Below are 23,803 nucleotides of genomic sequence, written 5' to 3'. Positions count from 1 at the left end.
AGGGGAACTTAGCTGCTTGGATACAGAATTGGCTGGCCAACAGAAGACAGCGAGTGGTAGTAGAAGGAAAATATTCTGCCTGGAAGTCAGTGGTGAGTGGGGTTCCACAGGGCTCTGTCCTTGGGCCTCTACTGTTTGTAATTTTTATTAATGACTTGGATGAGGGGATTGAAGGATGCGTCAGCAAGTTTGCAGACGACACAAAGGTCGGAGGTGTCGTTGACAGTATAAAGGGCTGTTGTAGGCTGCAGCGGGACATTGACAGGATGCAGAGATGGGCTGAGAGGTGGCAGATGGAGTTCAACCTGGATAAATGCGAGGTGATGCATTTTGGAAGGTCGAATTTGAAAGCTGAGTACAGGATTAAGGATAGGATTCTTGGCAGTGTGGAGGAACAGAGGGATCTTGGTGTGCAGATACATAGATCCCTTAAAATGGCCGCCCAAGTGGACAGGGTTGTTAAGAAAGCAGATGGTGTTTTGGCTTTCATTAACAGGGGGATTGAGTTTAAGAGTCGTGAGATCTTGTTGCAGCTCTATAAAACTTTGGTTAGACCGCACTTGGAATACTGTGTCCAGTTCTGGTCGCCCTATTATAGGAAAGATGTGGATGCTTTGGAGAGGGTTCAGAGGAGGTTTACCAGGATGCTGCCTGGACTGGAGGGTTTATCTTATGAAGAGAGGTTGACTGAGCTCGGTCTCTTTTCATTGGAGAAAAGGAGGAGGAGAGGGACCTAATTGAGGTATACAAGATAATGAGAGGCATAGATAGAGTTGATAGCCAGAGACTATTTCCCAGGGCAGAAATGGCTAGCACGAGGGGTCATAGTTTTAAGCTGGTTGGAGGAAAGTATAGAGGGGATGTCAGAGGTGGGTTCTTTACACAGAGAGTTGTGAGAGCATGGAATGCATTGCCAGCAGCAGTTGTGGAAGCAAGGTCATTGGGGTCATTTAAGAGACTGCTGGACATGCATATGGTCACAGATATTTGAGGGTGCATACATGAGGATCAATGGTCGGCAAAACATTGTGGGCTGAAGGGCCTGTTCTGTGCTGTACTGTTCTATGTTCTATGTTCTAAGTTCCACACAGACAGTTGCCCGAGGCTGGAATCGAACCTGGGTCCCTGGTGCTGTGAGGCTGCCGTGCTAACCACTGAGCCACCGTGCTGCCTGAGTTTAGAAGAATGAGGAAAGATTTCACAGAAGCCAATAAAATTCTAACAAGCCTAAATACAGGAAGGATGTTGTCAGTGACCAGGTAGTCAGAGCTGAGGGGCATGGGCTAAGCTGTTAAGGACTGAAATGAGGAAACCTTTTCAAAAAAAAAAGAGACTGGGGACCCTGTGAAATTTGCTGCCACAGAAATCAGTTAAGGCCAAACACTGATACTGATAATGATGATGATGATATATATAGTTGTGAGGGCTTAAGGGATCAAAGGGTATGAATCTCAAGTGGGAAGAATATGAGTAGAATGATCAGCCATGATCAAAGTGGCTATCAGAGAAGGATCGAAAGCTACAATGGCCTGCGCCTGTTCCTATTTTCTATGTTTCTAATATGGTGAAGGTGGAATAAGAACAAAATGATTACAACTGACACAAATATCAGCACAACCTTATCACCACTGGATGAAAATCCTGTAACTCCTTACCAAACAGCAACATGGGAGCTACTTCACCATGTGGATTGCAGCAGATCAAGAAGGTGCAGCGCAATTTTGAAAGCTTCTGGAGTGGCTGCTTTGTCTATCATTTTCAATCCAATTTTCAAGTTGTTGAATGCTGTGAGAAAAGTAATAGAGTATGAAGCTGCCCTCCCCTTTAACCTGTACTCACTGCTTGTGGCTCTCATGGAGGACCATTTCATTCCGGATATCCTTCCCAGTACGCATGCTCGGTGGCTGAACGACGTTGAATGACCAATAGCAAGCAAGAGGCGGAACAGGAAGAAGGCACCGGACATGCTTGTTCTCAAACCAATTAGAGGACGAGGCCACAATTCTGAGGGAGGATCACCGGGCCCGAAACGTTAAACTCTGCCTGATCCTTCACAGATGCTGCAGACAGGCTGAGCTTTTCCAGCAAAACAAAGTGTGGGGCTGGATGGACACAGCAGGACAAGCAGCATCTCAGGGGCACAAAAGCTGGTGTTTCGGGCAATTTTAATGCAGTTCCCATGATCTCGGAGCTTTTCCAACAGAGATAGTAGGAACTGCAGATGTTGGAGGATCTGAGATAACAAGGTGTGGAGCTGGATGGACACAGCAGGACAAGCAGCATCAGAGGAGCAGGAAGGCCAACGTTTGGGGCCTAGGCCCTTCATCAGAAATGGGGGAGGGAAAGGGGGCTCAAATAAATAGGGAGAGAGAGGGAGGTGGATAGAAGTTTTATTTGTTCTGGTGAGGTGAGTTTCATTGACAAGACCAGCATTTATTGCCTCTGTCTAATTCCCATTCAGAATATGATGGTGAAACCCAGGGGCACTAACAGATATGTTTCATGGAGAAGTACAGGATTCTGAGCAAGTGACAGTGAATGGACAATGATAAATATCCAAACCAGGATGCTGTGTGGCCTTGGACAGCGTAATCCTCAACATTTGATGCTCACAACATATGGAAATTGTAACACTGCATTTTCTGTTTTCAAAAATTAAGATCAGAGAGTCATTCAGTAAACAAACAGGACCTTCAGCTCAGCATGCCAATTCCAGTCAAACAAACAAAACTAAATTAATCACACTTACCTTGAAGCCTACAGCCACTAGGCTCTGGCATTTTGAATGCTCCTCCAGCTGCTTCTCAAATGCTGAGTTATCTTGAATTATCTGTGACCTGAGATTTTGTTTTTTTTTAATGCATGAACTGCGTTTTGCAAATATATCCCACAACATCAAAGACAAAGATTAGCTCGATAGATCATTACAAATGTCTACATTACTTTATAATCTTCGGGAAAATCAGACTTTCTTTTGAATCCATTTGGGATTTTAATGTAGCTAGATCAGCCCTAATTGACCTTGAAACCTTCCAGCCCGAATTTCACCAAATTGGAAATGTCGTGGACACTGAAAAAGGTTACTTCAGAGTACAATGGGATCTTGATCAGATGGGCCACTGGGCCAAGAAGTGGTAGATAGAGTTTAATTTGAATAAATGTGATGTGCTGTGTTTTGGAATTCAAATCAGGGCAGGACTTATACTCTAAATGGTAAGCCCTTGGGGAGTATTGCTGGAAAATGTGTCCTGTTAGTGGGCGCATAGTTCCTTGAAAGTGGATTCAGAGGCAGCTAGGATAGTAAAGAAAGAATTTGGTGCACTTCCCTTTATTGGTCAGTACATTGTGTATCGTAGTTGGGAGGTCCTGTTGCAGCTGTACACTGGTTAGGCCACTTTTGGAATATTGCATGCTATTCTCTCTCCCTGCTATCGGAAGGATGTTGTGAAACTTGAAAGGGTTCAGAAAAGATTTTTAAGGGTGTTGCCAGCGTTGGAAGTTTTTAGCTGTAAGGTGAAACTGAATGAACATTTACCTGGAGATTCGGAGGCTGAGGGGTGACCTCACTGATGTTTGTAAATTCAGGAGGGGAATAGATAGGGCATCCAGACAAGGTGTTTTCACTGGGGTCGGGGAGTCCAAAATTAGACGGTGTGGGTTTAAGGTGAGCTGGAAAATATTTAGAAGGGACCTCAGGTGTAACTTTTTCACACAGAGGCTGGTGTGTGTGTGTGGAATGAGTTGCAAGGGGAAGTGCTAGATTTTGGTACAATTACAAGATATGAAAGGATGGGTATGTGATTCGGAAGGGTTTAGAGGGATATGGGCCAAATGCTGGCAAATCGGACAAGATTTATTTGGGATATGTAGTTGGCACGGACGAAGTGAAACTGAAGCCTGTGTTTCCGTTCTTCACAACTTTATGACTCTATGATTTGGTGAATTTCTGATGAATAGTTACATGCAGGATATTTGTTGCTGGAAGTTGATTATCTCATTGAATATCAAGGGAGGGCTTTTGGATTGCCTCCTGTTGGAGATAATTCCTGCCCGGCAACATTGAAGAACTGTTCTTGTTAGCCATTCATCAGCTAAACCTGAATGGTGCCACATCTTTTGGAATAACGACATAGACGACTGCAGTAACTGAGGACCATGAAATGGTGCTGAGGACTCGTTTCAGTACAGTTGGGATGCAGATGTTGTAATCTCCTGTCAATATGGTCTATTAGTTTGTGAGCATTCACAATCCTGGCTCAAACAGAAACATTTTCTTTGGCAATGCATATTCGAGTGACACAAACATGGAACCGGATCATGGAAACAGCACCGGAAGGGAGTGGAGGTTAAGAACTGGCAGGAAAACGAATACATCATCAAAATATGCACAAGGGAAGAAGGAGTTTATTGTTCTTTTGAGGAATGACACTATAACAGCTAAAATACATTATTCTAATGAAGGGAAAGCTGTATCCATTTTATTGGTTTCATTAAAATAATGGTGATAAAAAGCTGGAATAATCTGGCACTGACCATTTGAAAAAAGCTGGATGTTTTCCGAGATAGCTGGGCTGTCCCAGGTTGAGTAAGTGCTGATACTTTATGAGAGATGCGGTTTTGAAAAACTTTCTGAACACAGTTGATGGAACAGACAAACAAGTGCCATTGGCTAGTACTTCGGAATATATCAGACCTTTCAATGGCTGCTACCACATCGAATCAGACAATTGAGAAAAGACTCATTGAGACTGCACCGCCTGGTGCTGATCCAAATGCTTTTTATAGTTTGGCATGTTACCTGCCTCAGCCATCCTCCTAAGCAGTGCATTTCAGACACCAAATAGCCTCATCACAATCGGACAAATATCTCCTGACAGAATTGGAAGTCCATACTGAAAATTCTTCGGAATTTTGTGAGGACAGTGAGCACAGTGTTCTGTACTTTCGCTCTTTATTGTTTCAGCAGGTGTTCCAATATCATTTGAAGTGAGATCAGAGTAACTTCCCATGCCGACCATGCTACTTCACTCATTATGGCATCATGGACCCAAAGCAAAAATGTGATCAATGCAAATTGGAGACAATCCTGCACAATCTTGGAACCACTTATAAACAGCTCTGTGTGTACTTCTGCACCACTTGGATTGGAAGCGTTTCAGGAAGGCAGCTTCATGTTACGTTCTCCAGAGCCACTGGTGATGAAAAATAAACATAGCCTTTGCTCGTGCCTGCTAAAATCCATGGATGAGTGTGTCTTATTAAGAATATCAAGATACTTTATGGTTTCAAAGTTGAGTCTAAAGTCTTGGAAGGTAAGACTTTGCCAAATGAGTGTAAGCCCAGCAACATCAGAAGCATGGCATGACATTGAGGTAAGGATCCTCATCATTTTCAATCAGAGGACTGATCATGCGATATCAGTGCCACTGAGGTCAAACCATTCTTGGCAATTTGTCTCAATGCGACATGGCATCAATATTAGGGATCTTTAATATAGAAACTTTGCAATGTCTCCTTTAATGATCATTGACAAATACTTGAAGGCCAACTCAAATGGCAGCTTTGTTGTTCTGGTCCAGATCAGACAAATTGTGACAGTCCAAAAGAAAGAAAAGAAATTCTGGAATGTAACTTATCCAGTCCAGCAGCATCTGTAATATGACTTTTTCAGAACAGTTTCATAACAGACTAGATATGTTAACTCAAAACCTGTCTCCAGATGTTGCCTCATCTGTGGTGTTTCTCCACCAATTTCTGTTTCTGTTTCAAATTTCCATAATCTCCAGCATTTTGCTTTTCTGGAGGGGCCCAGCTTGGTGAGATTTTGACAGTATCATCCATTTCTGTTTCCGTTAGTGTCATTGTGCCGATTACACTCATCATGCCCCAGTGTCTGTTTCTTCTTTTAAGTTCCAAAAAAATTGCGAATATCATCCTAAATGCATGAATATCTGGATATCAATTTTGATTAAAAGTAATTTTAGAGGCAGCTGCACTTCATGAGACAAGAGAAATAGATTACTCATGACGGCACAATCCGTGCCCTTCACTGAAAGCATCTCCCCTCAGGCTCTGAAAACTTTTCATACAAATCTCAGAATATTTACAGCAAAGCTGTGGTCACTCAGCCCATCATCTCTGTACCGGCTGGGGATGAACTATATTCCTAATATTATTATTATGTCATCTCGCGATACACCTAACATTTTGAAATCTTGATCTGCTCTTAATTTTGAATATCCTGGGCATACCCCATGATTAAAAAGTGTACACATAATACATAATTTCCTCCATCACATTTAAAGTTATCGTACTATGATCATATTGTTGTTTGGCACTCCGTCTCCCAAGTATAATGTATTGACTTGCTCTGCTTTGCATTTCATTCTGTCTGTCAGAATAAGTGCTAGTTAAATACTGGTGACATTGGGATATCACTGTCCTCCTCTCCAGTCTCTACAGCCACTGCCCCCATTCCTCTCTGTCTCTGAACCATTGTCACATTCATTCTGTCCCTGACTATTTAGTCCATGCTCTTTAATGAACAACATCATTGTACACGCTGCATTTGATTTTAGTTTTGGTCAATTGAATCAAGAAATGTAAGTGTTACTGCTTTAAAGCACATAACTTGCAATGAAGAACTTTGCATGTTGAAGATACATTGTTGTTTTACTACAGCAGCGAGAAAACCACACTTACTCTGCAAGATCAGCCTGACTATGCCCAGCAATTTTTTTTGTTGTTGTTGGCTGTGTCAGAGTAATCAGCACAGTAATAACATTTTGATTGTGTTTTTTTTTTGGAGGGGGAGGGTGTTGGTGCAGGTGGTTACAGCATTGCACATGGACAACAGGGCAGAGCCATTTAGCCTAAAAAATGAAAACATCCATCATTCTCCCTCACGACAGACGTCGTTAGAGCAATTGCTCATGGTATATAAGACCTATCGCCAACGATATTAACATGCAATCCAGTCCAGTTTTAATTGTGAACTGAAGGCTCACTGAAGGTGTATTGAAAGGGGTTAACTAGAACTGTTTGTTCGGTGACTGTGATTGATGTCAGTCTCCATGGATTCGAACTGTGTCACAGGAGGCTTTCCCTCTCCTATTACTCAGGGGCTCCATTCAGTGTGTTATCCCATAGTATAAGTGAGACATCAGCGACAGCACTAACAGGGATCAGCAGCTGCAGAGAGAGGGGGCGGACAGATCAGAATCTGAGAACAATGGACTGGAATGTTACAACAATGGATCAGAATCTGAGAACAATAGACGGGAATGTTACAACCTTGGATCAGAATCTGAGAAAAATAGACTGGGATGTTAGAACAATGGATCAGAATCTGAGAACAATGGACTGGAATGTTACAACAATGGATCAGAATCTGAGAACAATAGACTGGAATGTTACAACAATGGATCAGAATATGAGAACAATAGACTGGAATGTGACAACAATGGATCAGAATCTGAGAAAAATAGACTGGGATGTTAGAACAATGGATCAGAATCTGAGAACAATAGACTGGAATGTTACAACAATGGATCAGAATCTGAGAACAATAGACTGGAATGTTACAACAATGGATCAGGATCTGACAACAATAGACTGGGATGTTACAACAATGGACAGGAGTTTATCCTCGGGTCTTTACTTTCTTACCAACTATAGGACAACATTACCATATCGGATACTAGGTCTACTGTGGGTTATTCAGGCTGGTTACTATCCCATTCTTGCTATTATTGGTGTTCCTGGTAAGTCTCTCTATCTCTGTCCAGTCATTACTTCCATAAAGTATATTCAACTTTATTGTTGTTTCTGTTGCCTACATTTGGAAAAGATGGAATCTATTATCTTCAGTTTAATTAAAACCTCACTTCATTGTCCATGAATTTCAGACTCATCCTTCACAAGCATCTGAGAACAAGAATTGTTCGCATCATTGAAGGCCTTTATTGATTTATGTTTCGCTATTGTCTCCATCGCCAAACCTGTCCAACACCAGCTCCATAAAACCCCCACTCTCCCCCTCTGCCTCTGTACTGTTACTGAATAAACCATTATCTATGACGTGGTAAAATTCAGACTTTATAGTTCCAGCTCTTTTCTGACCAGTCTTCTAAGTTATAAATAATTTGATCACACCCTTTGTTCTTGTTTCTGAAGTAATTAACGATAAGAACATCATGTCAGAGCAGTTAAGTCACTCAGCAGGTAATTCCAGAGACACAGGTTATTATTCTAAAGATACTGTTTCAAATCACACCACAGTTGGTGGTAGAACTTAAATTCTAATGATAAGAATTGTAAGGAAAGTGAATTTCAGTAATAACAACCATAAAATCACCAGCATTTTGACTAAAAAACCGATCTCATTCCACTGATCTCCTCTGATAAAGAAATTTTGGTCTGAATTCAAACCCACAACAATGTGTTTGGCTCCAAACTGCCTTGTGGAATGGTCACAGTTAAAGGTAATTAACGATGGTTAACATACGCTGCTCTTGCCAGTGATTCTGACATCCCATGAAAAAAAAACGTTGAAATCAAAGAAAGAAAGATGTCAGAGATCTGAAACAAAAAGAACCAAAGTGCTGACAGAAATGAACAGGTTTGACAGGCTTTGATGAAATGTAAACAGAGTTAGCATTTCAAGTTCACTGAACAGACATCAGAACTGAAATCAGTTGGTAACTATTGTGATTTATTTTGTTGACAGGGATGTTTGTTTTGAAGGGGAGAAGGAATGAGTTGAATAAATGCTGAAAGATAGAGCTAGAGGAAAACAAGAAACAAAGAAAGGGATTGTTGATGATCAGGTGGGATGGAAATAAAATGTGAAATAAATTACATTTATTTTTCACCTTTTCCCATATTCCTGAATGTCGTGCCCATGTAGATATACTTCGAAGTCCCTGTCTGAAATAATTAATGTCCCCTCAGTCTGTCTTCCCTAAGTGTGGTCATTTTCACTTATTCATTAATGGGATGTGGGTGTGACTGGCTGCGCCAGCATTTATTTCCCTTTCCTCGTTGCCCTTGAAAAGATATCTGTGAGCTGCTTTCTTGAATCACTATAGAGCACGTGCTGTACATTGCTGGTAAATAGGTCTGTCCTGTGTCATTTCTTTGAGACTTTGTGGTGATTGATACAAGTGAGTGGCTGGCTTGGCCATTCCAAAAGGCAGTTGAGAGGTAACCACATTGCTGTTGGTCTTGAGTCACATGTAGGCCAGACCAGTTGAGGGTGGCAGATTTCCTCCCTTGAAGGCCAGGTGGGTTTTTCCCAATGATCAATGATGGCTTAATAGTTTCATCATTCCATGTAGTTCATTGAATTCAAATTCCACAATTTGCTGTGGTGGGATTTGAATCAGGGTGTGGGTCATTACCTGGATCCTTGGATTAATAGACTAGAAAGAATACCACAAGGTCATCTCATCCCCAACATCCCCAGTCACCTCCAGCAGCAATAGTGGTGTTGCTGCTATCACGACTGTGGTACAGAAAATTGTGCAATTATATTATCAACAGCTTCTATTAAGAGCAGACTCATTAATATTTCAGGCCACTGCGACTGTGTAGAGATATGACGTTTATCAGCCAGGAAAATAAACTCAGGAGAGGAAGGCATTTCCAACACTGAGAGAGTACACGATGTATGCATCAGGGAGAGGGCAGTACTGACAAAGGGCATCAAGGGAACTGGTTTCATTCTAGAACTTACTCAGAGATAGTAGGAACTGCCGATGCTGGAATATGAGATTAGGTATAGAGCTGGATGAACACAGTTGGCCAGGCAGCATCAGAGAAGCAGGGAAGCTGATGTTTCGGGTCTGGGCACTTCATCCAGCTCTTCACATTGTTATCTCATTCTAGAAATTTCTTTGCAGCAGTGGGTGACTTATCCATCATGTGCCAGAGTGCCGACCTCCAATATATTCACGACATGACAAATGCCAGCCCTGCCTGGTGTAGTGAATGTGATGTTCTGTTTCCATGAAGGGAGGAACAGAAACACTTGCAGAAATAGCAGGGAACACGGTGAATAGTGAAAATGAGGAACTGTGGGAAATTCAAATCAAATTTTACTCTGAGATAACTTGCTTCATTGTTCATTACATCACCAATTTTAGTGTCATCTGCAAACTTACCAACTATACGTCCTGTTTTAAAAGTGAAATCATTCGAGAATGACAAAAACAATGGCCCAGCACTGGTCCTTGTAGCACACCATTGGTCACAGGTTTGCATTTTGAAAAGCACTCTGTCACTGTGCTTTGTCTTCTTCTTTTGAGCCAATTTTTATTCAAATTGTTCATTCTCCCTGTATTCCATGTGATGTGACATTGCTAACCAGTCCACCATGTGGAACCTTGTTGAATGTTTGACTGAAACTGATATAGACAACATCTAACACTCTGCCTCCAGCAACCCTTCTCGTCATTTCTTCAAATTTAATCAAGTTATTGAGACACAATTTCCCAGGCGCAAAGCCATGTTGACTGTCCTCAATCAGCCCTTCCCTTTCCAAATACATGTAAATCCTGTCCTGAAAATCCCCTCCAACAATGTGCCCATCACTGATGTCATCCTCACCAGTCTGCAGTTCCCTAGCTTTCCCTGATCACCTTTCTTAAATAGTAGGACCTTGTCAGCCAACTTTCAGCCTTCCATCACCTCATCAGTGGCTATCGATGATACAAATATCTCAGCAAGGGGCCCATAAGTCAGTTCCTTAGGTTCCCATAAATGCCGAGGATATACTTGATCAGATCCTCATGATTTATTCATCTTTATGCATTTTAAGGGTCAAGCACCACTACCTCCGTAACGTGGACACTTCTTACTGTTTATTCCCGAGTTCCCTCAGGTTCATATGCTTTGAACAGAAAGCACAGATACAAATTGTTCATTTTAGTAACTCACTCATCTCCTGCGGTTCCACACAGAGGCAACCTTGCTGATTTTTAAGGGGCCCCATTCTCTCCTTATATACTCTTTTCTCCAAAATGTATTTGCATAAATCCTTTGACTTCTCCTTAACCCTATTTACTGAAACTCTCTCATGACCACTTTTTGCCCTCATGATTCCCTTCTTAAGTATACTCCAACTGTCCTTTGCCTCCTGTAGGGATTCATGCAATCCCCGCTGTCAATACCTGATACATGCCTCCTTCTTTTTCTTGATCCGAACCTCAATTTCTCGAGTCATCCAGCATTCCCTGCACCTATCAGCCTTGCCTTTCATCCTAACCAAGTGTACTGTCTCTGGAATTTCGTTATAAATTTGTGACGATTTCCCATTGCAAGCCATCCCTTTACTTGCGAATATCACTCAGACCAACTTTTGAAAGTTCACGGCTAATATCGTTCAAAATGACCTTGCTGAAGTTTAGAACTTTAGCATTTAGATCAGGTCAATTATTTTTCATACTTATTTTAAAATGAATAAAATTATGGATTTTTTTTGCCCCAGAGTGCTACCCCACTGACAACTCAGTTACTTTCCCTGCCTTATTCTCCAAGAGTACGTCTAATTCTTTCTTTAACCTTCTCTTGGAAGTACCTCCATATGCTGAACAAAAAAAATTTCATGAACATACACAAAAAACCCTCTTTCTATCCAATTCTTTCACACTATGGCAGGCTCAGTCTATTTTTGGAAAGTTAAAATCTCCTACCGTGGCCACCTTATTATTTTTACAGACAACTGTCATATCCTTACAAATTTGCTTCTCAATTGAACCACTGACTGTTTATTTTTGTGGTGGGGAGTACAATTCCAACAATGTGGTCAACACTTTCTTATTTCTCAATTGCACCCAAATAACTTCATTGATCACACTCATAGGAATATCCTCCCTAAGTACAGCCAGAATGTTATCCCAAATCAAAAATGCCATCGCCCTTCTTCCCCACCTCCTTTGCAACCTTTTCTACCTGTCTGATAGCAGCTATCCGTTTGAACATTAAGCTGCCATGACTGTCCATCCAGGAGCCACATTTCTGATAGCTATGTTATCCCAGTCTCATGTCACTAACCTTGCCCTGAGTTAACCTGCAATACTGTCAGACCACGTGCATTGATATAAATGCACTTTAACTTATCAGACCAACCTCATTCTCTGCTTTGCTCCAGCCTGCCTTGCCTATTTGACTTGCTTTTTTTAAAAAAAACTCCTGCACCAGACTCGGACTGCTCCCTTTTCTCACAATGTCGCTTGATCCCTCCAGCATATCCATCTGCACCAACCCTGCATCCCACCCTCATCATCTTGCCAGTTTAAATCCTCCTGGATGGCTATAACAATTCTCACTGCTAGAATATTAGGCCACTTCCCATTCAACTACAATCCATCCTCCTTGTAAAGTTCACTTCAACCCGGAAGAGATTCCAAATATCCAGAAATGTGTATCCTTTCCCCCATATCAACTCCTCAGCCCCGAGTCCATCTGCTCAATCTTCTCTATTCCAAACCTCACTAGTTCGTGGCACCAGAAGTAATCCAGTTATTACTGTACTCACCAACCAACTTTCATACATCCTTCCCTAATTTCCCATGTTCTACCCTCAAAATCTCATCCATTTTCTCGTCCTATGTTGTTAGTTCCAAAGTGTACAACAATCTCCTGTTTGTCTGTCGAGCCATTGAGAATATTATATACCCTGTCCAAGACATCCTTAACCCTCACACTGTAGGCAACACACTATCCTGCTGTCTTGCAGTTGGCTGCAGAAACGTCTGCCTGTGTTTCTGCCTTGACAGTTCCCTGAAATCAATCACTTGGAACCTGATGTAACCCTCATTACAGTAGAGACAGTATGGCTACCAGAAACTTGGCTCTGAGTGCTATATTCCTCCGAGAGTCTGTCACGCCCGAATTCCCCAAAACAGCATAATCGTTTGAGATGGAGATGGCTACAGGAGATTCCTGCATTGCCTGTCTACCCATCCTACATTTCCTACAAGTAACCCATCAACCTCACTGTATCTGCAGTTTTTCTACCCCTGGAACAGATATTCATAAATAGAAAGCGGGACATAACACCAGCGCTTCGTCGGAGGCTCACTGATGATGTTACCTAGAATGGTGACAAAATATCTGAAAAACTAACCTTCCAGCTCAGCGAGCAAACTCACATCCAGAACCTCAACCTGAGCTACAGATATTCATCACATTCCCTCGTTTATGTAAATTCCTCTTTGCCTCCAGCTACTGCTATAACTGATCCATGCAATCTGATATCATTCACAGAACATTACAGTGCGGTTCAGAGCCTTCAGTCCTCGATGTTGCACCAACCTGTGAAACCAAACTGAAGCCCATCTAACCTACACTATTCCCTTATCATCCACTGTCCCTCCTAACCATCAGCAAGTGACATTAAAGTAACCGTTCTGAGGAATGGTCACCGGACCCTAAACATTAACTCTGTTTTCTCCTTCACAGATGCTGCCAGAGATGCTGAGTTTTTCCAGTGACTTTGTTTTTGTTCTGACGTTAAAGTCACATGTGTGTACCATTAGCAATGGCACCAGGAGAAACCACATGGAGCAGTCTGTCTGTGCATTCTCTGCTTCATTGGTTTGTCATGTTGGACCATCAATGACATCCTTCTGTTTCTGTTTATGTGGCTTGAGGGTCGGAATGGCCGACTCCTGGTCCCACGGAAAAGGTTTCAGGACCTGATTGGATGACCCCGGTACCTGTTTAACAGCTCGATGTGCTGATTAGACTCCTTGTCTTCCTGTGTAATAGGCAGGAGAGTGTGAATGGGCTGTGCCTCTTATTTCCCAATAGTTTATTGGGAGTAAAGGGTCAGAGACAATATCTATGTGAATGATTAAGGAACAGTAAGGAAGAGGGGACAGTGGCTGTGCAGACTGGACAGGACTAATGTGATATCGCCCAGTAGGTAATTTCTTCTTCATAGACGGAATAAAACAAAACGCAGAGAAAGAAACTGAATAACTTTGGCTGAAGGAATGGAGAGTGACAATGTCAACTAAACACGATAGTTTGAAATGGATTGGAGGAGAAATGATTTTATATACTGTTTAATCTGTGTGTGTGTGCAGATAGGTAAGATTGTTGAAATCTCATTAATTAAAAGCTCATTTGTATTTTGCACTGCACCCCCACACCCTATGTTTTCTGTCACCGCTCCTCCACTTCTTTCAAGATATTCAAAAGATAATTTTCCAATAGTTTTCAGTTCTGAAGAAGGATATCGCTGGACTTGAAACCTTAGCTCTGTTTCTCTGTCTCCACTGATGCATCCAGGCCTGCTGAGTTTCTCCAGAAATTAATCAGCGCTCATTGAATTTTCAACAAAACAAAGAACTGTGCATGTTGGAAATCTGAAACAAGAAGAAAAAATGCTCGAGAAACTGAGAGCTTTAAAAAGGCATCACTGGATCCAACAGCTTGACTTTGATTTCACTCTGTGGACACTGCCAGACCTGCTGAGTTTCTTCAGCAATTTGTGTTTTCGAATAAATTCTAAAAACATGTGTCAATGTTACTCAAACACCCTGTCCAACATGGACCACCATTCACTAAGAGGTGAGTGGCAGTGCAAAGTGCACAAATGCATTGGTTCCAAACGACATAACGCTGGCATCACTGACACTGCAGAGCTCTTAATCATGGTCAGGGAGAGAAACATTCTCTTTAAAAACCTTCCTACAGTGTGGAAACAAGTCCTCCAGCCTAACAAGTCCACACTGACCCTCAGAGCATCCTATCCAGACCCAACCCCCTATTGCCCAGCTAATCTACACATCCCTCAACACTATGGGCAATTTGGCATGGCCAATTCACCTAGCCTGCACATCTTTATTCTGTGGGTGGAAACCAGACCACTTGGAGGAAACCGGCACAGACACGGGGAGAACATGCAAACTCCACACAGACAGTCGCCTGAGGGTGGATTCAAACCGACATCCCGGGTGCTGTGAAGCAGCAGTGCTAACCACTGAGCCACCCTGCCACCCGAAGATACTGGAAGGGAAAAGGCTCACGTGAATATAGAACATAGAACATAGAACATAGAACAGTACAGCACAGAACAGGCCCTTCAGCCCACAATGTTGTGCCGACCATTGATCCTCATGGATGCACCCTCAAATTTCTGTGACCATATGCATGTCCAGCAGTCTCTTAAATGACCCCAATGACCTTGCTTCCACAACTGCTGCTGGCAACGCATTCCATGCTCTCACAACTCTCTGCGTAAAGAACCTGCCTCTGACATCCCCTCTATACTTTCCACCAACCAGCTTAAAACTATGACCCCTCGTGCTAGCCATTTCTGCCCTGGGAAATAGTCTCTGGCTATCGACTCTATCTATGCCTCTCATTATCTTGTATACCTCAATTAGGTCCCCTCTCCTCCTCCTTTTCTCCAATGAAAAGAGACCGAGCTCAGTCAACCTCTCTTCATAAGATAAGCCCTCCAGTCCAGGCAGCATCCTGGTAAACCTCCTCTGAACCCTCTCCAAAGCATCCACATCTTTCCTATAATAGGGCGCCCAGAACTGGACGCAGTATTCCAAGTGCGGTCTAACCAAAGTTTTATAGAGCTGCAACAAGATCTCACGACTCTTAAACTCAATCCCCCTGTTAATGAAAGCCAAAACACCATATGCTTTCTTAACAACCCTGTCCACTTGGGTGGCCATTTTAAGGGATCTATGTATCTGCACACCAAGATCCCTCTGTTCCTCCACGCTGCCAAGAATCCTATCCTTAATCCTGTACTCAGCTTTCAAATTCGACCTTCCAAAATGCATCACCTCGCATTTATCCAGGTTGAACTCCATCTGCCACCTCTCAGCCCATCTCTGCATCCTGTCAATGTCCCGCTGCAGCCTACAACAGCCCTCTACACTGTCAACGACACCTCCGACCTTTGTGTCGTCGGCAAACTTGCTGACCCATCCTTCAATTCCCTCGTCCAAGTCATTAATAAAAATTACAAACAGTAGAGGCCCAAGGACAGAGCCCTGTGGAACCCCACTCACCACTGACTTCCAGGCAGAATATTTTCCTTCTACTACCACTCGCTGTCTTCTGTTGGCCAGCCAATTCTGTATCCAAGCAGCTAAGTTCCCCTGTATCCCATTCCTCCTGACCTTCTGAATGAGCCTTCCATGGGGAACCTTATCAAATGCCTTACTGAAGTCCATATACACCACATCCACAGCTCGACCCTCATCAACCTTACTAGTCACATCCTCAAAAAACTCGATAAGGTTTGTAAGGCATGACCTACCCCTCACAAATATGTTAAAGGGTTTTGAGGAATGTGACAAATTGGACGCGTGACACCATGGAAAGACCCTCAGATGAATGAGAATATTAAAATGGAAGTGTTACCACATCAGAAATCAGAGTAGGTCACTGCGTACCAGGGCGATGGGAACTCAGTCTGAACCGGGGGACATTACATTGCACTTATTGCAGCTCAAAACTGGGCATTTATGTGGTGATGTAAACCACAGCAGCAGCAGCAGAAGCAGAATTGTATTCCACCAGAATCTGTGACTCTTTGTCCCGGATAATCCCTCAGTCTATGGTTCCCATGAAGCTGGTCAATGGTTCAGTGACAAGTGCAGGCAAACACGCCGGGGTCAGAACCATGTGTACCTGAAACTGATGCCAGTCCATTATAAATGCCAGATCTGGCTGCTTGCATTCCAAACAGCAGAACTAATGCATTACAGAGAGGGTGAAATGGTTGCAAGATCAACAGACCCAACTATCCTGCTAGAGCCAGTCATAAATGGTGATGGGGGCAGTAGGAGCTGCCGATGCTGGATTCTGAGAGAACAAGGTGTGGAGCTGTAGGAACACAGGAGGCCAGGCAGCATTGGAGGAGCAGGAAAGCTGACCTTTCAGGTCTGGATTCTTCTTCAGAAATGGGGGAGGGGAAGCGGATACTGAAATAAATAGGGGGGGGCGGCGGATGGAAGGTAGATAGTGGAGCAGACTGGTGGAGAGAATTTGGACAGGCCAAGGATGCTAGGATGAAGCCAGGAAAGGTGAGTATAGGTAGGGAGATGTGATGAGGGTTGGTCAGTGAGGAGGGAGGGGTGAGTGAGTGGGAGGAAAAAGGACAGGTCAAGGAGGTGAGTGGGAGGCCTGGTTTTGGGATGACGTTGGGGTGGGGTGATTCTGAATCTTGCACAGTCCACATTGATACCAGTGCGTAGTAGGATTCCCGGGGTGCTGTTCCTCCAGTTTTCGTTGTGGCACTGGAGGAGGCCCAGGATGGACATGTCGTCCAAGGAGTGGGAGAGGGAGTTGATGTGATTCGCAACTGGGAGGTGTTGTTGTTTGTCATGAACCGAGCGTACATGCTCCACAAAGCTGTCTCTGAACCTCCGCTTGGTTTCTCCAATGTCCAGGAGGCCACATCAGGAACAGCAGATACAGTATATCACATTAGTGGATGTGAAGGTGAGCATCAGTTTAATGTGGAAGGTTTTCTTGGGGCCTGGGATGGGGGTGAGGTGGGAGGTGTAGGGGCAGGTGTAGCACCTTCTGCGCTTTCAGGCAAAAGTGCTGGGTGTGGTGCGACTGGTAGAGAGTGTTGAGCGAACAAGTGAGTCATGGAGAGACTGATCCCTCCAAAAGTAGGATAAGGGTGGGGGTGGTTAATATATCCTTGGTAGTGGAGTCAGATTGCAGCCGGTGGAAATGGTGGAGAATGATGCATTGAATCTGCAGGTTGATCTGGTGATACGTGAGGACAATGGGAATTCTGTCTTTGTTTTTATTGCAGGGATGGAGTGTGAGGGCCAAGGTGCGGGAAACGCAAGAGATGCAGTTGAGGGTGTTTTGACTACTGTTGGGGGAAAATTACTACTCTTGAAAAACGAGGACATCTGGGATGTCTGGCAGTGGAATGCTTCTTCTTGGGGGCAAATGCGGCAGAGGTGAAGGAATTGGGAATAGGGAGTCACATTCTTGCAGGAAGGTAAGTGAGAGGAGGTGTCGTCGAAGTAGCTGGGGGAATCGGTGGGCTTTAAATAGATATTAGTTTCCAGATGGTTAACAGAGATGGAGACAGAGAGGTCCACGAAGGAGAGAGAGGGGTCAGAGATGGTTCAGGTGAACTTAAGTTTGAGTTGGAAGGTGTGAGTAAAGTGGATGAACTGTTCAGTCTCCTTGTGGGAGCACAAGGCAGCACTGATACAGTTATCGATGAAATGCAGGAAGAGGCATCGGATTTTGCAGTGTAGCTGTGGAAGAGGTACTGTTCCACGGAACCTACAAAGAGACAGGTATATCTTGGGCCCATGCGGGTCCCTCTGGCCACCCCTTTCGTCCGTAGGATGTGTGAGGAGTTGAAGAAGTTGTTAAGGGTAAGGCCGAGTTTGGTTCGGTGGACAAGGGTATCAGTGGAGGGCAACAGGTCGGCCCTCGGGAGAGGATGAAGTGGAGAGCTTTTTGGCCATCTGCATGGTCAGTTAAACAGCTCCCGAGAGGAGAGGGTTCCAGAAATATCCCCATTCTAACTAATGGAACAGCCCTGCACATCAGTGCAACCTCAAAGATGTAGTGTCCGCACCATCTTCAGCCAGAAGTATCGAGTTGATGATTCACCTCACCGTCCAAAAATCAGATATGAAAAAGATAACTGGCCCTGATGCCATTCCTAAAATAGGACTGAAGGCTTGTGCTGCACAACAAGCTGTGCCCCTGGGGAAGCTGTTTCGTTCCAGCTCCAGCTCTGACACCTACCTGGCAATGTGGACAATTTAGCAGCTATGAGCAGTTTCCTAAGAGGAGCATAATTGCAATCTGACCAATTGTCATGCCCTTAGTCTCTATCTATTCTCCTCCTGACTTTATAAATCTCAGTAAGGTCACCCTTCAGCCTCCGAATCTCCAGTCAAAAGCCTATTCAGTTTCTCCCTGCAGCTCAAACCGTCCAACATTCTTATAAATCTTTTCTGAACCTTTTCAAGTTTCACAAAATCCTTCCGATAGCAGGGAGACGAGAATTGCATGCAATATTCCAAAAGTGGCCTAACCAGTGTACAGCCGCAACAGGACCTCCCAACAACTACATGCAATGCACTGGCCAATAAAGGCAAGTTGTACCAAATGCAACAGGAGTAGGCTCCCAACTTTAAGGGCATTTAAATGGTCATTGGATAAACATGTGGATGATAATGGAATAGTGTAGTTTAGATGGACTTCAGATTGTTTCACATTTTGGCACAACATCGAGGGCCTAACGGCCTATACTACACTGTAATATTCTATGTTCTATGTTAAATGCTTTCTTTACTATCCTATCTATCTCTGAATCCACTTTCAAGGAACCAAGCGCCTGCACACCAGGACTCATTGCTCAGCAATACTCCCCAGGGCCTTACCATTTAGAGTACAAGTTCTGCCCTAATTTGATTTCCAAAATGCAACACCTCAGATTTACTCAAATTAAACTACCTACCATTCCTCGGTCCATTGTCTGGAGAATTGACTTGTGGTCCATCCCGTGCGCTCTCCGGTCCCCAGTCCCTCGCACCCTCCCTCCCCGTTCCTCACTCCCTCGCTCGCTCCCTCCCTCCCCAACACTCCCTCCCTCCCACCTCACCATCCGACATCCCACTGCCCAGTTCCTCCCTCCTTCACCTTGTCTTGTGCTCCCTCCTCCTTGCCCGTCTCTCTGTCCCTCCCTGTCCATCGCTCCCTCCCTCCCCAGCCTTGGTCCCTCCCTCCCGTTGGTTGATCATTCCCTCCCCGTCCCTCACTCCCTCCGTCTCCCTGTCCCTCGCTCCCTATCCCTCGCTTCCCATCCCTCACTCCCGGTTCCTCACTTACTTGCTTCTCATCCCTCCCTCTACGCTCTCTGAACCTCCCCCATGTCCATCGCTCCCCTTCCCTTGCTCTTGCTCCCGCCCCCTCCAACCCTGTAACCTTTTTCAGTGTCCACTACATTTCCAATTTGGTGAACTTCTAGCTGGAAGTTTTCAAGGTCAATTAATGCCGGTCCAGCTACACTAAAATCCCAAACGAATTAAAAAGAAAGTCTGATTTTCCAGAAAAAAATATTGATTTATAGAGCTAATTGCTGTCATTGATATTGTGGGATATATTTGCAAAATGCAGTTCATGCATAATATGAAAGAAAAAGACAAATCACAGCTCACATCACAGATAATTAAAGATAACGCAGCATTTTTTGAAGCAGCTGGAAGAGCACTCAAAATGCCATACTCAGTGGCTGTAGACTTCAAGATAAGTGTGATTAATGTAGTTTTGTTTTTTTGATTGCAATAGACATGTTGAGCTGAAGGTCCTGTTTTTATGCTGAATGGATCTCTGACCTTAATTTTTGAAAACAGAAAAAGCAGTCTCACAATTTCCATGTCAGCTTTTGTGCTCCTGAGATGCTGTTTGGCCTGATGTGTTCATCCAGCTTCACACTTTGTTATCTTGGATTCTCCAGCATCTGCAATTCCCATTATCTCTGATCACAATTTCCATATATTGTGAGCGTCAAGTGATGAGGATTACAATCTCCAAGACCACACAGCATCCTGGCTTGAATCTATATCATTGTCCATTCACTGACACTTCTTCAGAATCCCGAACATCTCCATGAAACATATGTTGGTGAAACCCAGGGACACTAACACATTCTGAATGGAAATTAGACAGAGGCAATAAATGCTGGTCTTGCCAACAAAAGTCATCTCAACAGTACAAGTAAAAGTAATCTGTACTATTAAAGACATATATTCAGCCCAATCTGTTTACTAAAGTCGTTTTATTGAGATTTTAACTTTGTTCTATGTCTCTGATCTTGCTGAAAAACCATGAAACTTTCCTGAGTATTTTCATAGTGTCGTTTAAAAATCGTATTTGGAAGTTCTACCCATCGTTCTGAAAGGCAGAGCCTTCGTGGCCATTTGAAAACTTGGATCAGGAGTAAGTGATTAGAAAAATCAAACCATGCCAGCCATGTGGTGAGCTCTTGAATGATGTGGCCTCAAATAAATGTTCCTCTCCACCCCTTATAACATTGGTGTGTTATTCTTAGTCAAGAATCTGTCTGACTCTCCGTTAAGAATATTCAATGATTTATCCTCCATCTCTCTCTGGAAAGACTTCCATGAACACACAATCCTTTGAAAGGGTAAAAGAAATAAGTCGCCATTGTCTACCTGAGATATTCTCCAGTTTACAGTCCATCCACTGGTGGTAATCTCTTGACAAATGGAAATATTGTTTCAGCATTCAACTTGAAAAGACTGCTCGGAATATTTTGTGTTTAAACAAGGTCATGTGTCATTTGCCTAAAGTCCAATAAATCCAGGGTCGGTCTGGTCATGATTTCCTCTGAAGATAAATAATTCTCACAGGAATCACTTCAGTCAATCATCTCTGGATGGCTTCTGATTTCATCATGCACACAGCCTAATGCAGTCTCACAATTACCCTGAAAATGTGTCCAGAAACTGCCCTCTTCGGCCTTGAGACTGCTTGACCATGTCCTGCAGCAAATCAGGTACTAAAGCCACATTACCTTCCTTAGTACCAGCCTACGGAAGTAGATCATCCCCATGGGACTACAGTCCACATTCAAGCCTTCCCAATTTGTCCCCAAGCGTGACAATGTCTACATCCAGAACATGAAGACACTTCAGAAGCATCTTTCCCTGCGACTCCTGAAACACACACTCGCAGGAATGTGACGACAACTCCAGGCACTGCAATCCAGCCTACCCCAGCTCACAGCCTCCCTCTCTCAGACATGCAAAGGACCTCTCCTGTTTTTTATTCTTTGTGGCATCCAGAACCTGAACTCACAATTCTACTCAGCTTTAGTGGCACAAAAAACCGTAAGTACAGTAAACCTCCTGGTGCCTACAACCCAAAACGGGCTTCCTCCACCTCCCAAAACCCCAACCCTACCTAAGAACTGCCCCACAATGTGCCCGCCAACATTGGCCATGTGGCCACTCTTGTAGCAACCAGGGATGACGTCACATCCTCCGCTGCAGGATACACCGTTTCCGGGACAGCGAATGCCACCGCCGCCACTTCCGAGTCCAACACTCCGACCGTCACCACTGCTGCCTCCTCCTACGCCGCTCCGCCCACCACCAACGCAAATGGCGCTCCACCCACCACCGATGCAACTCCGCCCATGCCAATGCAACTCTGCCCACAGCCGACGCAACTCCACCCACAACCATCTGCGATGTCACTCCGCCCACAGCCTCCACAGCCAGCAGCTCCAGAGGAGACAGAAACACTGAGCCCTGTCGAGTCTTCACCATCCCCACAGACCTCCCCCTTACTGAGGACAAACGGTCAGTCCTCAGTAAGGAGCTCACCTTTGTCCCCCTCCACCCACACATCAATCAGTACCGGTCACGCTTGGATGTTGAGTAGTTTTTCTGCCGCCTCTGCCTCCATGCTTACTTCTCTAACCGTGAGCCTAACCCTCCCTCTACTGATGTCTTCATTCAGCTCCTATGCACCCCCTCCTCCTGGGCACCATCCGAAGGTCCTCTACCCTCCCTTGATCTCTTCATCGCCAACTGCCATCGTGACATCAAACGCCTCAACCTCTCCATCCCTCACACTCACTCCAACCTCTTCCCTGCAGAACGTGCAGCCCTCCACTCCAATCCCAAACTCACCATAAAACGCATGGACAAGGGAGGCGCAGTTGTAGTATGGCGCACTGACCTCTACATCGCTGAGGTTACACGCCAACTCTCCAACACCACCTCCTACTGTCCCCTTAATCATGACCCCACACCCGACCACCAAACAATCATGTCCCAAACCATCCACAACCTCATCACCTCAGGTGACCTCCCACACACAGCCTCCAACCTCATCATTCCCCAACCCTGCAAGGGCTGCTTCTATCTCCTTCCCAAAATCCACAAACCTGCCTGCCCTGGTTGACCCATTATCTCTGCCTGCTCCTGCCCCACCGAACGTATCTCCACCTACCTGGAATTCATTTTATCACCCTTAGCCCAGGAACTCCCTACCTATGTCTGTGACATCACCCACACTCTCCATGTCCTACAAAACTTACAATTCCCCAGTCCCCAACACCTCATTGTTGCCATGGACGTCCAGTCCCTATACACCCGCACTCCCCATACAGATGGCCGAAAGGCCATCGGCTTCTTCCTATTCCGCAGTCCCAACCAGTTCCCCTCCGCTGACACCCTCATCCGCCTTGCTGAAACCGTCCTCACCCTCAACTTCTCGTTCAATTCCTTCCACTACCTACACACAAGGGGCGTGGCCATGGGTACCTGCAAGGACCAAAACTGTACCTGCATGGACCCAAGCTGTGCCTGCCTCTTTGTAGGTTATGTGGAACAATCCCTCTTCCATACTTACACGGGCCCTAAACTCCACCTCTTCCTCCATTACAGTGATGACTACATCGATGCCACCTCATGCATCCACGAGGAGCTCAAACAGTTCATCCTCTTCACTGACACCTTCCACCACACCCTTAGGTTCACCTGGACCATCTCTAATGCCACTCCCTCCTTCCTGGGCCTCTCTGTCTCCATCGCCGGCAACCACCGAGAAACCAATATCCATTTCAAGCTCACTGACTCCCACAGCTATCTGGAATACACCTCCTCCCACCCACCTTCCTGCAAAAATGCCATCCCCTATTCCCAATTCTGCCACATCTGCTCTGAGAATGAGGAATTCCAACCCCTGTACATCTCAGATGTCCTCGTTTTTCAAGGACCGCAACCTCCCCGACTCAGTGGTCGAG

At 44.5% G+C, this 23,803-nt stretch overlaps 1 protein-coding gene across 1 annotated transcript in view; it reads left to right on the top strand.

The window, feature by feature from the left end:
- Positions 1 to 7,083: 7,083 nt before the first annotated feature.
- The window catches only part of LOC132210203 (uncharacterized), a 77,355-nt gene continuing 60,635 nt past the window's right edge, over positions 7,084 to 23,803 (top strand). The window contains exon 1 of the mRNA XM_059649628.1: positions 7,084 to 7,763. Within this exon, the coding sequence (XP_059505611.1) occupies positions 7,232 to 7,763 (532 nt within the window). The 5' untranslated portion in view covers positions 7,084 to 7,231. The remainder of the gene's footprint in view (positions 7,764 to 23,803) is intronic.

Source organism: Stegostoma tigrinum, chromosome 11, assembly GCF_030684315.1.
Source record: "Stegostoma tigrinum isolate sSteTig4 chromosome 11, sSteTig4.hap1, whole genome shotgun sequence".
NCBI classification, from domain to species: domain Eukaryota; kingdom Metazoa; phylum Chordata; class Chondrichthyes; order Orectolobiformes; family Stegostomatidae; genus Stegostoma; species Stegostoma tigrinum.
The sequence above is the reverse complement of the archived record's forward strand: the minus strand, read 5'-3'. Positions and strand labels throughout refer to the sequence as shown.